We start from the raw sequence: 13,882 nt of genomic DNA on the forward strand, positions 1-13,882 counted from the left end.
TTGCTATTTTGTTCTGTTGACTGGACTCCAAATGATATGGAACTATTTATAAAGCTAAAAGTTCGTTTTCAAAATATGAATATTTGCCCTCACTGGGGATATTTAAAACAATGTGTTATGACTTTCTGGATGGCAATAGGGACATGTATATGTTTGTGTGTGCCTGCGGTTATTTTAGCGTTTGTACATATATACCACTATGCAATATTCATTTTCCTGACAGTGACTATGGGTATGAGAGACATGGGGAGAGCCAGTGTGTCCCAGCTTTCTGGTACAATCCAGCATCCCCATCAAAGGACTGCAGCCTTGGTCAAAGCTACCTTAACAGCACTGGGTAAGTAAAACACCTACAGGAACTCAGCTCCCTGTTTTCCTGTTTCTCTAAACTAGGACCAAAGGAAATGCATTGCTATTGAATACAATGGAGTGAAGATGGAGTCTGTTTATAACAAATGGCATTTGAGGGGAAGTGAGGAGTTCTTTAGCTGAGAGTATCTTCTATTTGGGGAGCATCAGAAGAGATTTCTGATCAACCAGATTTCAATAACTTCGAATATTTGCTTATGAAAGACCATAGTTACTGTTTTGGTTAATCCTTCTCTTCTGGAAGGTCATGTAGTCTTATTCCTTGACACTCAAGTGAATTAAATTCATACAAGTGATGTGCAGATATTACACTACTCTCTAGTGAAAGATGAACTGAAACTCTGTGACACTGATGCTGAAAACTTAAAATGAAAATTCAAAAGTTCCATTCTAGGAATTCCTGGAATAAAAATGTCAAGGATCCCTTTCAGGAATTCTCAAATGACATGTGTGTTTATCTCTTTGTTCATGTATTAGTTACTCTTTCGCATGCTTGAAAAACATTTTCTTGAAGATTTGTTGTCTTGCCCTTTCCTTTGCTGCCTCTATAACCAAGAACGGATTTCACAAGTGGATGGGTGGTCTAAGACAGCACCTCTCAAATGTTAATGTGCCTATCAATCATCTGGGGATCTTTTTAAAATGCAGCTTCTGATTTGGGAGATCTGGGGTGGTGGGGAAATTTTTCCTTTCTGTGAGCTCCGATGTGATGTCGATATTGCTGGTCCCTGGACCAGAGTTGTTCTGGATGCCAGTGTTAACTCTCCCAATGGATCTTCTGTCATCTCAGTCAAGTTATTCATCTTCTTGATGCTTTTGTCATAGCTAGTTGTAACATAATCAGTTAGGTAGATAGGTTGAGTACTATCTACCTAACTGATGTCAACAAAGGAAAAAATATGATGAAAAAGAAGTGCTGACTGGTCTGAGATACTCTGAAATGCATGCCAACTATTTAGTTCTGGGAGGGCTATTCCTGGAGCCTGAGCTAAGGCTCAAGGATCTTTGCTGTTATTTAATTGTAGGAGTCTAGTTTAGGGACTTAAGGCATTCAAGTTGCAGATCCAACAGCATGAAGTTAAAGAGATTGTGGTGTCAGAGAACAAAGTGCCAGGAAGTTTGAGGAAAGGGATCATTATGCGCACAAGTTATTAGCTGGGCCACCAATTTCCCAGTCAGGGCCTAAGCTGAATGTGATTGCAGGTTAAAACAGAATTATAAAAGAATTGAATTAAAGCATTTCATAGGATCATGTGACATGTGTAGGTAGACCACATTTTAAGCAACTTAGGTATGCCAAAATCCCAAATAGCTAACAAAATAATTCAGGAGAATGAAAAGGAATGGCAATTAAAAAAAAAGAAAACAAATATGCTACAGATGTCTACCAATACCTCCAGATTGTGTAAATGTTGGCTTATGTTTACAAATCATCAACCAGCTTGAGTTAATGGCCAATTGAGGCTGAAAAAGAAGAGTAGATGATATCAAGTTTGTGTTAGGACATGGTACCCACTGAAATACCTATCATCAGTAAAAACTGAGTGTCTTGTAACTATGCATCCTGAGAAAGTATAAATTGATTACAAATCTTGACTGTCTAGACCAGCGATGACCAAATTAACTATAATATGAGGCATATATGTAATTTCAGATTTTCTAGTAGCCACATTAAAAATGTAAAAAATAAGGTGATATTAATTTTAATAATGTTTTCTTTAACCCAAAATTTCCAAAATATTATTTCAACTGTCACACTAATGATATTTCAAGTGCTCAGTAGCCACAAGGTGCGCTACCATATTGGCTACCATATGGACAAGTGGTGCTATGTTAACCAGAATAACTTTAGACCCATTATAAGCTCAGTTGACAAAAAAGATGTATATATGCAAGAAAATATATCATAATTTGATCTGAGACAGTAATGACATACAACATTAGCTTAATATCCCCTGGGATCCCTGAATGGAGGTATAGTTCAGCAGTGGGGTGGCAGGGGGTACCCAGGGAAAATGTCAGGTATGATGGAAGACTAATATCATTCAAAAAGAGTTATAAATTTCTCTGTTTTTGAAACCACCATAGGAAGGCAACATAGATGGATTTGTTAATTATTCTTGACATAGTGAGTGAAAGAAGACAAAATGTAATGGGCATGTAATGGTGATGATGATGGTGATAATAATGCTGCTGGTGATGATGGTGGTGATGGTCATAGTGGTGGTGTGTTTCTTTCATGTGGTTTTTTACCAGAACATTTGTTTTTTCAGTGCAGCCTTATAGATGGTCATGTGCCTGGAAATATGCCCATCATGCAGATCAGGGTTGTAGGAAAGCTCTTGGCTTGACTTCATATGCTGGGGTTGATGGGCAAGGAAGATGACATGGTGTCATTGTACATAATGATGTCCTTGTCACAGAAGGTCATAGTGCTTTGTCAGGTGATTTTCCCATGCCGACCTCCTCTATAAGATAATTTTACATAGTGGGATAGTGAGATTGAATAGGAGTTTCAAATCTGTGCTTCTAATCTGGAGTTTATGCTGAGTGGGAAATGAAATATTAGCAAGGTGAAAAAAAAATGTGCTCTGAAAGAGCCCAGTGGCTCCACAGAAAGGGCTATTAGGCATTAGGGGAAGGAATGATGCCCTGGAGGAATAGGGAAGATAGGAATCAGCCTCCTGATTAATCAGAGTTAGAAAAAGTCTGATGTTCTACCTGCTTTCTGGTACAGAGAAAGCTGGAGATGGCCTCTGGGAGATAGAAACAGGTCTGTCCCTCACAAGTAGAAGCACCTGCTTTTCCCATTTCCCGAGTCCAATGAGTCTGCCTCCTCTTTTGTTGTGTGAGTCAGACATTGATTTTTCTTGTCTGGTTTAGACACTGATCCAATCTGTGGCTCACCAGGTAGGATCAATAATAACGTTTAAGGAGCTACTCTTACCAAGATGGAGGGATAGCAGGTCCTCAGCATTTGTTCAGCTTCGTAAATGACTGTCTTTTTGAGACTTGGTTTCCAGGGGCTGCTGTGTGAAGCACCTGTTTTGCTCTTGCTCTCTTACATTCCCTTTATAACACACACACACACACATACAACAGCAACAACAACAGAATCAACACAAACCACTATCAATTGTCAATTCTACTTAGGTATCGGCGGATTGTGTCCAACAACTGCACAGATGGGCTAAGGGAGAAGTACACCGCCAAGGCCCAGATGTGCCCTGGAAAAGCCCCTCGGGGCCTCCATGTGGTGACGACCGATGGGCGGCTGGTGGCAGAGCAGGGGCACAATGCAACTTTCATCATCCTCATGGAGGAGGTAGGTGCTCAACTGGGTCTCTGAGGTCAGAACTCCCAACCAGACCATTCCCAGAAGGGAAGAAGAAGATCTTACATTCCCACAGACCCCTGCACCAAAGTCAATGGTGAGAAGCTGAAATTTCTGGAAAGAAGACAGACAAGGGTGAAAGAGGGCTTAGGGTATTTACTGACCCTCCTCCCTTTATCCCACAATAAAGACCCAGTCCGCAGTGGGAGCCCACTTGCCTCTGGAGCATGCAGATCTGGATATATTCTCCAGGGTCTCCATTAAAGTCTGCTTTGCTGAGAGAATATTTATTACCATAAGACCATAAAGTGTAAACTTGGCCAGAGGAAGGAAATGTGAATTTTATCTGTTGCTTTTAGGAGCCTCTTTTGCTTTATTCTGACCCTTAATCCCACTGATTAGAAAAGCCCACAAAGCTTTCACAAGGCCTTGAAAGTATGAGCATGAGAATGGGGAAGATTATTGAAATCCTTTAAAGTTATCTTTATAAAGAATGTTGTATTAGTTGCTTTTCTATCAGCTAGATGCTGTATTCTTTCACTTTTTTAGTGTCTTCTGAAATCTGGGCAGTAAAATCAGACTACGTACATTGATTCCAGTGTGGGAATATCTCTGTTGTCTGCTTCTTTTATAAGCTGTTGAATTGCTTCCTATACTAGGGCATTTTAGGCACTCTTTGCTGAGTGGTAGAGCAGGAAGGCTTGCTTGATTGACACAGCCCTCTAAATTTATATGCAAATTGCTCTGTGCTCTTGAGATCTTGAAAAGAAGGCAAAACAGGCCAGGAGTCATTTTTTTTCACAAGTATGAGCACTTCAGAAACCTTTAAAAGTCAGGAGCACACTGGACAGGGTGGTGAAGGTTCCTTATCCTGGGTTGACAGATTTCTCAGCCTTCACTCACAGCAGGTGCTTGAATTAAAGGACTTTAAGATTCAGAGGAGGTCATTATCACATTTCCACTAGGGAGTTTCCAGGACCACAGCTATAAAAACCTTCTCTTGAATGGGTGTGAAGAGCCACGATCTTATCCGTTTGAATTGCCTCCAGTTCATTTCCACTTTAATTTATATTCATAAACTCAAGGATAGTTGACATTGTGTGGGGGGCAAGAGAGTACCTATCAATATTTCATTCACATCTGGGCTGTCATGGGGGAAGAAATGGAAAGTGAAACTGTGATCAGTGCACATTCACTGGGCAGAAGGATTGGCTCATAATTCCAAAATGATGTATTTCTCTCTTTATTCTATCACTCATCTTCATATATGAACAGAGCAATGCTATTCTTCATATAGGATCTTTGTTTTGTGGTCAAGTGCATTGTGTTGATCCAAAGTGTTGGCCCAATATAATGGTGGGGTGGGGGGGTGGGGAACAAGAAGAATGAGGTTCAGCATAGGCCTTTAAGAAGCTAAATGTTGGCTTGGGGTGGTGAGATGCATTCACCTGAATCATTGGCATCATGTTACCAGGTAGTACACAGAGAGCTCTTTCCAAGAGACAGAGATATCTGTGAACTGGGATAATCTGAAAAGGCTTCAGGGAAGAGGAGGCTTAAGTAGATTTAGGGAAGTCCAAGGATAAGAGAACAAGGGTATAATTTGGGGTGGTATGCAGTATTCATCTGTAGAATGGGAATCGCCATCCTATCCCTGCTGTTGTTTTGCAGATGGCGTTATATAATATGTATTAAGTGAGTAGCATAATTCTGGTAACATAGCAAATACTCAAAATAGGAGCAATTACAACTATAGCATGGCAACTGAGGGCATTATTATTGAAACCAGACTGGGTCTGGAACCTGGTCTTCCTGTACTCACTATGAAACTTTGGTCTAACTACTTATTTTTGTCCCCAGACAAATGGGGACAAAAATACTTTCTATAATATGGAATTATGAGGAGACTGCTTGCTTGGCACTAATAAAAAAAAAACCTCGGTAACTATTAGCTGCTACTATGATTGCAATTATTATTATGACACAAAAGGAGAATTAAACTATGTATGTGAGGGAGTCAGTGAAACCCTTGGCTTCCCTTCAGAACTTTACAGAGGGTCTACCTTGCCCACTATTGTCAGTGTCATACCAACTCAGGTTGCCCCGAGCTTGGGCGATGAGGACAATAGGTCCATAGTGCCTGCCCGTAGTACCCTGCGGATCAGATAGGAGTGTGATCATTGTGTTGCAGGTGTTTCAGCCCTTTGGGAAAGACTATGGGTCATCAGAGGTTGATGCTGAAGCAACAGGAGGAAGCATCAGATAGGAGTCTGGCTGGACCAAGTAAATTGACCCGTCTGCTATGCCATCTTGCAGGGTGATCTACAAAGGACAAACATCCAGCTTGACTTTGGGGATGGGATTGCTGTGTCCTACGCAAACTTCAGCCCCATCGAGGACGGCATCAAGCACGTGTATAAGAGTGCGGGGATCTTCCAGGTGACAGCCTATGCAGAGAACAACCTTGGCTCAGACACAGCTGTCCTCTTCCTGCATGTGGTTTGTAAGTAGGAGGCACCATCCCCATTTTCCCTTTGTTCCCAGTTGGCAACTTGCTCTGTTCAGACTTCCTAAAATTCAGAGCTGAGCCCAGGTTCAGTGTGACTACTACAATTACCCAAACCAAATGGTGGAGATATGTACTCATCTGTGTTTCTGAGTATTGTGGTACTGAAATAGATTGATTATTTTGAAGTTCGGATAACATATTACCAACTGGGCCGTCCTTTTCAGCACCACTCTGCTCTGATATAAATGTGTGCGTGCACACACATTCAGGTAAAAGTCTCCTCTCTTCCTTTTGGAGAATCCTCAAAATGAAAAAGATAGAAACAAGCCATCTGGTTGATAGTCTCAGGCTCATTCTCAATCTATTATGAATGAAGACTGCACAAATCAAAGTCAACTGTTATTTGTGTTGTAAGAGCCAGAGAAGGATTAAAGAAACACGTTTAGATATTTTAAATTTAGAACTAAACACACACACAAAATTAATTTTTACATACAAGGTTACTGCAAGTTCATTCTGTTTTGACAATTCTAAGAACTCTCCAAAAATATTTTGTTGTGCTAGAATCTATTTCATTGCTATTGGCTGTTGCTTGGCACAAACCAAAAGAACAGTTGGTGTTCCAAAATATTTCATTTGTGCTGGATGCATTTTGTGTATTTTCTATTCTAGAATTTGATGCATGTAAACTGAAACTTTAATATTGTGATTTTAGGATGTCGGGTCGAGGAAATGTTGTCTTGGGGCTAGGATTGGTTTCCTACATGTGTATCAGTGATATTCGTGGGTCTAAGGACTTCCATGGTTCTTACTTACATACCCCACAATAGTTTCCAGGTAATATGCTACATATAGTGAAAACCATAAGTTCTGAAAGAGTCTAAGTGAAAACAAGGAGCACCCTCCTATTAACAACTCAGTGATGGCATCACTCTATTGTATAAACAACCTGCACCTTAAGAGGTCCCTGGCAAACAGTAAGCTAGCTAGTCTCCTGGCTCTCCAGTCACAATGCCGGTAAAGGGACCAAAAGTGGTAAGGGATGTGTGTGAGAGGAGACCTGGATTATGTAGCTCAGTCATGTCCCTAAAAATGCCAGGCTACATGGCCATGAGATAAATGATTTCATTTCTCAATCTCCTGAACTCCAATTTTTAAATGGCTTAATTCTGACTGCTACCTTGCCTCGTGGGGCTTTTGTAATAGTAAACACACAAAAAACACCCAATCATTCACTAATTAATTTAACAAAAATTTGTTGAAGTCTTAAAATGTGCAAGGCACTCTGCTAGGCACTGGGAGGTAACAATGCAGATATGGCCCTCCTCTTACAGAGTTTCCATTCTGGTGGGGAAGTGGGGTGCTGCTACAAATGAGCCATAAATAGGCAAAGTGGTGAGAACCACACCACATCAACTACAACCATTCTGTGTCAGAAGCACCAGGTCAGAAACCCAGGTGGGTGATGTGCACGGTGTTCATGAGCCCAGGCTTTAGAACAAGGGAGATCTGTGCTTGAATTCTGATCACATTCCTTGGTTAACTGTCTACTATTGGTCAATGTTCTTAGCCTTTATAAACCTCCAATTTCTTATCTTCATTGCTGGCTGGGCGCGGTGGCTCACGCCTGTAATCCCAGCACTTTGGGAGGCCAAGGCAGGCAGATCACAGGCTCAGGAGATCGAGACCATCCTGGCTAACACGGTGAAACCCGTCTCTACTAGAAATACACAAAATTAGCCAGGCGTTTTGGCACAAGCCTGTAGTCCCAGCTACTAGGGAGGCTGAGGCAGGAGAATCACTTGAACCTGGGAGGCGGAGGTTGCAGTGAGCCAAAATCACGCCACTGTACTCCAGCCTGGGAGACAGAGCGAGACTCCGTCTCAAAAAAAAAAAAAAAATATATATATATATATCTTATCTTCAATGCTTAGCTAAAAGGGAGGCTGTGAGAATCAAACTGGATGAGGTGTGCATGTGTTGGGTATCCCCAAGACCACCACCAGGTTTGGTGATTCACTAGGCAGACCCACAGGGCTCAGCTAAAGTTTCACTCATGACTATGATTCATTACAGCGAAAGGGTACAAAACAAAATCAGCAAAGGGAAAAGGCTCAGGGGGCAAAGTCTAGAGGAAACGAGGCAGAAGCTTCCATGAGTTTTCTTCCCACAAAGTCACACAGGACACTCCTTTATCCAGCAATGAGTTGTAACATGTATAAAAAGGCTGCCTAAAACAGAAACTCATTAGAGACTCAGTGCCCATAGTTTTTAATGGGGGCCAGTCATGTAGGTACCCTCTGCCTGGCATATACCAAAACTCCAGATTCCCAATGGAAAGCATTGGGAATAAACCATACTGTTTTCAAGAACAGTTTAGGCAGAGCGAACCACTCTTATCAGTTAACGGTTGACTGGATGTTCCCAGATACCAGCCTGGGGCCAACTTACATGCAGACCTTCCTCAGGACAGCAATTTCAGGTCCATGTTATCTTTTGGCACAGTGTGCAGAATGCTGCCTATCACCCAGCTTGGTGCGTGATAAATTAGAGTATTTACTAAGTACTTCCTATTAACTTCGTACCTGACATTTTTGCTGCGTTTAAAAATGAAGACAAAGAAGGAAAATGAACTTCACATTCCTCTATTCCAAGGACTTGCCCCACCCACATTTCTGATTCTGCCAAGAGTGGGCCTTGCCTTCAGGGTATGACAACCAATGTATCTTACTGGCAAAAAACACAACAGCAAGGAAGAGGTTTACACTGTGGCTTATGTGCATGAGGGAGGAAATGTTCCTTGAAACTTTTATCGTGCTCATAATTCCCTCCAAATCAATCATGGCTGCATTTTCCAGATAGTTTTTATTGTGGAGACTGCTCTTGGCCTTACCTTGGGCCATTAGCTAACAAAAGTAGTTGTTAGCTGCCCAAAATAACCAATCTCGCACAGATTATTAGATTTTTATCAAAAGGGGCACTATTTGACAGTGAGGAATTTAGGAGTTTTCTCTGTTCCTTCCTGAATCTGCTCAGCTCTCATCTCTTCTCATTGATCCTTGGTTTGTCTCCACATCAAAGCCCAGGGGTTCCTGGCTCAGAATCTTTGCCCTAAAAAAACTGCTATATGGTCGTGTTCCTTAGGATGATTTTTAACCAAACATGCTTGTCCTGAAGCTGAATAAATGCAAACATGAGTGATGGTCTTTCAAGTTGTGAACGCCACATCCTTTTTGTGTTTGGTGTGAGTTTATGGAGAAGGGGGTCTCCTTTTATCTTCTTGGGTATCAGAGGACCTGACACTGTCAGCTCTCACTGAGCCAAGGCCCCCAAGTGATAGAAAGCCAAGAAGAAACTCAAGGCCATGAACCATAGCTGCATCATTGCTTAACTGTGGAAGATCCCAGGGTTCCCATGAGGTGTGTTGGGGAATGGGCTTCATGCTTTCTGGAGGATAGCAGTGAGAAAAGAAGCAGTGACTTTGAAAGTAAAAGGGTCCCCTAAAGGGGCCCCTTTTCTATCAGGAGAAAAATGAGAGATTTGAATCTGGGCATGGAGAAAGAAGTTTTTCATCTCCCCCCTTGGATGTGGACTAGCCAGGAGCCCCTCCCCACAGCCTCTTTCTCTTCCCCATTGATGAATAAAACACAAACTATAAAGGGACATAGATTAGGTAAACTCCTAAAAATGAGTAAATAAAGCAATGAAAGTATCCATTATTTTCCCACATCTTGTGCCTTTTTACTCTCATGAACAAACAAATCATACAAAAATAATAACCAAAATTTCCTTATTTAAAATAAGTCAACCTTCAACCAGACGTGTATCTGAATTGACAAAGTTGAAAGTGTTTGCTAAGAGAAATATTGAGATGCCACATGTTTGGGGTCAAGGCAGAGCGCTTTAGGCAGAAAGCATTCTCACACTGTAGATACTCTTCCTTTTAAGTATTCGGTTTTATTTTATTTTTAATTTTTGTGGGTACATAGTCGGTATATATATTTATGGGGTACATGAGATGTTTTGATACAGGTATGCAATGTGAAATAAGTACATAATAGAAACTAGGGCATCCATCCCCCTCAAGCATTTATCCTTTGCACATACACTGGCCTGGCTTGTCTCCCCACCCAAATAGCAGTCACTGTCCAAACACTTTCCCCTTCAACATAAAATTACCTATGACACAGAATATGTCCAGTTAGACTCAGGAGAATGCTCACTGAAGTCCTTAGAGGGACTACTACCCAATGACAGAAACAGTGATGGCAGTGGTGGTGGTCGGCAGTAGTGGTAGAAATCATGACATTCTTTCATTAATTGTATGGTACTTTAAACAACCACATAACACTTTCATGTGTTCTTATTAATATAAGGAAGGCAGAGCAAATGTTGTCCCTTATTTTTAGAACAAGGTAATAGTCTGTGTAGGATTACAACTCATAAGATAAAGGAAAAAATCATATGGGTACATTTGTGCCAGAGTTGAAATGAGAAACACTCATCTGTTTTCTTCCCTTTGAACTGACTTGTCTCCAGAATTACCAGGGAAGCAAATAAGGACGGCTAGATGGCCTGAAAAATGCTCCACCAATAAGAATTCAAGGTCCCCAGGCTGAAGAGATGTCTTTGCTACAGTTGTGGCTTAAGAACTTTGTATAGGCCGGGCGCGGTGGCTCACGCCTGTAATCCCAGCACTTTGGGAGGCCGAGGCGGGCGGATCACGAGGTCAGGAGATCGAGACCATCCTGGCTAATACGGTGAAACCCCGTCTCTACTAAAAATACAAAAAATTAGCCGGGCGTGGTAGCGGGCGCCTGTAGTCCCAGCTACTCGGGAGGCTGAGGCAGGAGAATGGCGTGAACCCGGGAGGCGGAGCTTGCAGTGAGCCGAGATCGCACCACTGCACTCCAGCCTGGGCGACAGAGCGAGACTCCGTCTCAAAAAAAAAAAAAAAAAAAGAACTTTGTATAGAAATCACTTCAATTACTTGTTCTTATCAAATTGATGATGGTGGAAACCAAGAAAATGTGCTCTGACATAATAGGAAGAGATTTACATATTTTAGTTGGATTTGTTTATGTAGGAAGGATTAAAGAAGAGAAAGAAGGAGGGAGGAAGACAGAAATATAGAAAGGAAAGTAAGGGAAGGAGTTAGGAAAGGAGGGAAAAAGGAAGAAAAAATCTTGCAGTGTTAAAAAACTATTTACCTCTCAGATGCAACACCGATACCTTAACGCCTTTTTTTTTTTTTTTTTTTTTTTTTTTTTAGTTAACATGAAGTTTTGCTCTTGTCGCCCAGGCTGGAGTGCAATGGTGCGATTTTGGCTCACTGCATCCTCCGACTCCTGGGTTCAAGTGATTCTCCTGCCTCAGCCTCCCAAGCAGCTGGGATTAAAAGCGGCTGCCACCATGCCCAGCTAATTTTTGTATTTTTAGTGAAGACAGGGTTTCACCATGTTGGCCAGGCTGGTCTTGAACTCCTACCTCAGGTGATCCACCCACCTCAGCCTCCCAAAGTGCTGGGATTACAGGTGTGAGCCACCGCGCCCGGCCGCATTAACACTGTTTCATCAGCTTTGTCCTCTTCTCATTTTAGTTTGGAAAGTAAAATCCTCACTTATTGCCTAGGGTGTGTTCATGTATATTCTTCTACTTGCTAGTTTAGAATATCATGCTGCTTATATCAGTTTTCTGAGGGAAAAAATAAGAAGCTTGGTTACCTTTCTGCAAGCAGATTTCTTATTATTTGGGAACCTGGCATTTGTTTCTAGTTTGATTTAGGGAGATATACTTTTCCCTGTTTGGAAAACAGCCTTGCCAGTTTCTGAATGACACCCACTGTGTACTGCAGATGAGGAGGCACAATGGCCAATTGTTGAAGGAGATGGAAACCCATTAACAATCAAGAATAATGGAAGAGCCTTCCACACAATACTCTGACCCCAAATCACAATACAGGCTAATCATCAATAACAAAATAGACTGCTGTTTATCTTCCCATTTATTGGCTAAGTGTCTAGTAAATCAGCTTTGTCCTTGTATTAGAGGTTCATAAGCATCTGTGGTTAGACTTATCAGATGTAAATTTAGTTCAGATGCCACTCAAAAAATCTGAAACTTGATTTGAGTTCCCTGTTATATTCAGTGCTTCATTTCAAGAGTGTATACACACCTCCCAATGTATATGGTTTTGTGACCCTTCCTTTTTTACAGGAGATGCTAATAGAATTTAAGGTTAAGAATCTAGGGGTGTGATACAGTTTGACCACATCCAGAGTATAAACACTGACTTTTTTTTTCTGTTTCCTTAGGTCCTGTGGAGCATGTTCATCTCCGAGTTCCATTTGTTGCCATAAGAAATAAGGAGGTCAACATCAGTGCAGTCGTGTGGCCCAGTCAACTGGGGACCCTTACCTATTTCTGGTGGTTCGGCAATAGCACAAAGGTTTGGCCCTTTCTGATTGATGTCAAATTAGATCTGTACTGAATGCTCCTATGTTGCAGCTTTTATGTGTCTATTAGGGGGCACTGAGAATGCAGGCAATAAGAGGTACTTAATAAACCTATGAGCCCACAAAATTGAATAAAACATACCTCTTTACACCAAGTTCATTACTTTATTAGGGAAACTTCAAATAATCCTAAGGAAGAAAGAGTGCTTTGAGAAACTCTGCAAACCTGCATGTTCTTGCTTCTCTAATCTAAAATTTCATTCGTTCCATTTTGCTTTAATCTTGGCCTTGGCCTGGTTATATAATGTCAGAGAAGTTACTTAGCATCTCTGAGATTAAGTAGCCCTATCTGTCTAGATATCTAAATGTAGGGTTGCCAAAATTAAACAAGATAACCCAGGTAAAGAATCTTTATCAATACTTACTAGCTCTTCTAGAAATGCTAGCATTCTTTTTAGGCAAGGTACTGAGGTTGCCACATCTCAAAGAAAGGAACAAAAGAGGCCAAACTCTGGACTTGCCATATACTCCCTACTTCCAGCCATGGTGATGGCAACACCTGTGTCAAGCATGACCACAATTGTATGATAGAAGCTGGGAGCAATTTGGCTGAGAATTCCTCAGAGGTAATGTTCTTCTCTATTCCTGTTTTATAACGAACACTTCATTTTTGAGGAGTTGTAAGTTCACAGCAAAATCAACAGGTGGTACAGAGATTTTCCATATATCCCCTGCTTCTACACATGTATAGCCTCCTCCGTTATCAACATCCTCCACCAGAGTGTTACATTTGTTGTAATAGATGAACTTACATTAATACATCATTATCACTCAGAGTCCATAGTTTACTTTAGATTCATTTCTGGTTTTGTAGATTCCATAGGTTTGAATAAATGTATAATGGCAAGAATCTACCACTATCGTATCAAAAAGAAGGGTTTCACTACCCTGAAAATGCTCTGTGCTCCACCTATTCATACCTGCCTCCTCCTTAATCCTTGGCAACCACTGATATTTTTACTGTTTCTGTAGTTTTGCCTTTTCCAGAATGTCATATAGTTGGAATCATATAGTATGTACTGTTTTCATATTGGCTTCCTTCACTAAGCAATATGCATTTAAGTTTCCTCCATGTCTTTTCATGTCTTGATAGCTCATTTCTTTTCAGTGCTGAATAATATCCCATTGTCTGAATGTATCACAGTTTATTTATCC

At 41.2% G+C, this 13,882-nt stretch overlaps 1 protein-coding gene across 1 annotated transcript in view; it reads left to right on the top strand.

Annotated features, from left to right (window-relative positions):
- Positions 1–13,882, top strand: part of SORCS3 (sortilin related VPS10 domain containing receptor 3) — a 617,030-nt gene that overhangs the window by 568,068 nt on the left and 35,080 nt on the right. The window contains exons 17-20 of the mRNA XM_016919295.4: positions 224–337; positions 3,523–3,694; positions 6,020–6,206; positions 12,527–12,660. Of these exons, the coding sequence (XP_016774784.1) occupies positions 224–337; positions 3,523–3,694; positions 6,020–6,206; positions 12,527–12,660 (607 nt within the window). The remainder of the gene's footprint in view (positions 1–223; positions 338–3,522; positions 3,695–6,019; positions 6,207–12,526; positions 12,661–13,882) is intronic.

This window comes from Pan troglodytes, chromosome 8 (assembly GCF_028858775.2).
Source record: "Pan troglodytes isolate AG18354 chromosome 8, NHGRI_mPanTro3-v2.0_pri, whole genome shotgun sequence".
Classification (NCBI taxonomy): domain Eukaryota; kingdom Metazoa; phylum Chordata; class Mammalia; order Primates; family Hominidae; genus Pan; species Pan troglodytes.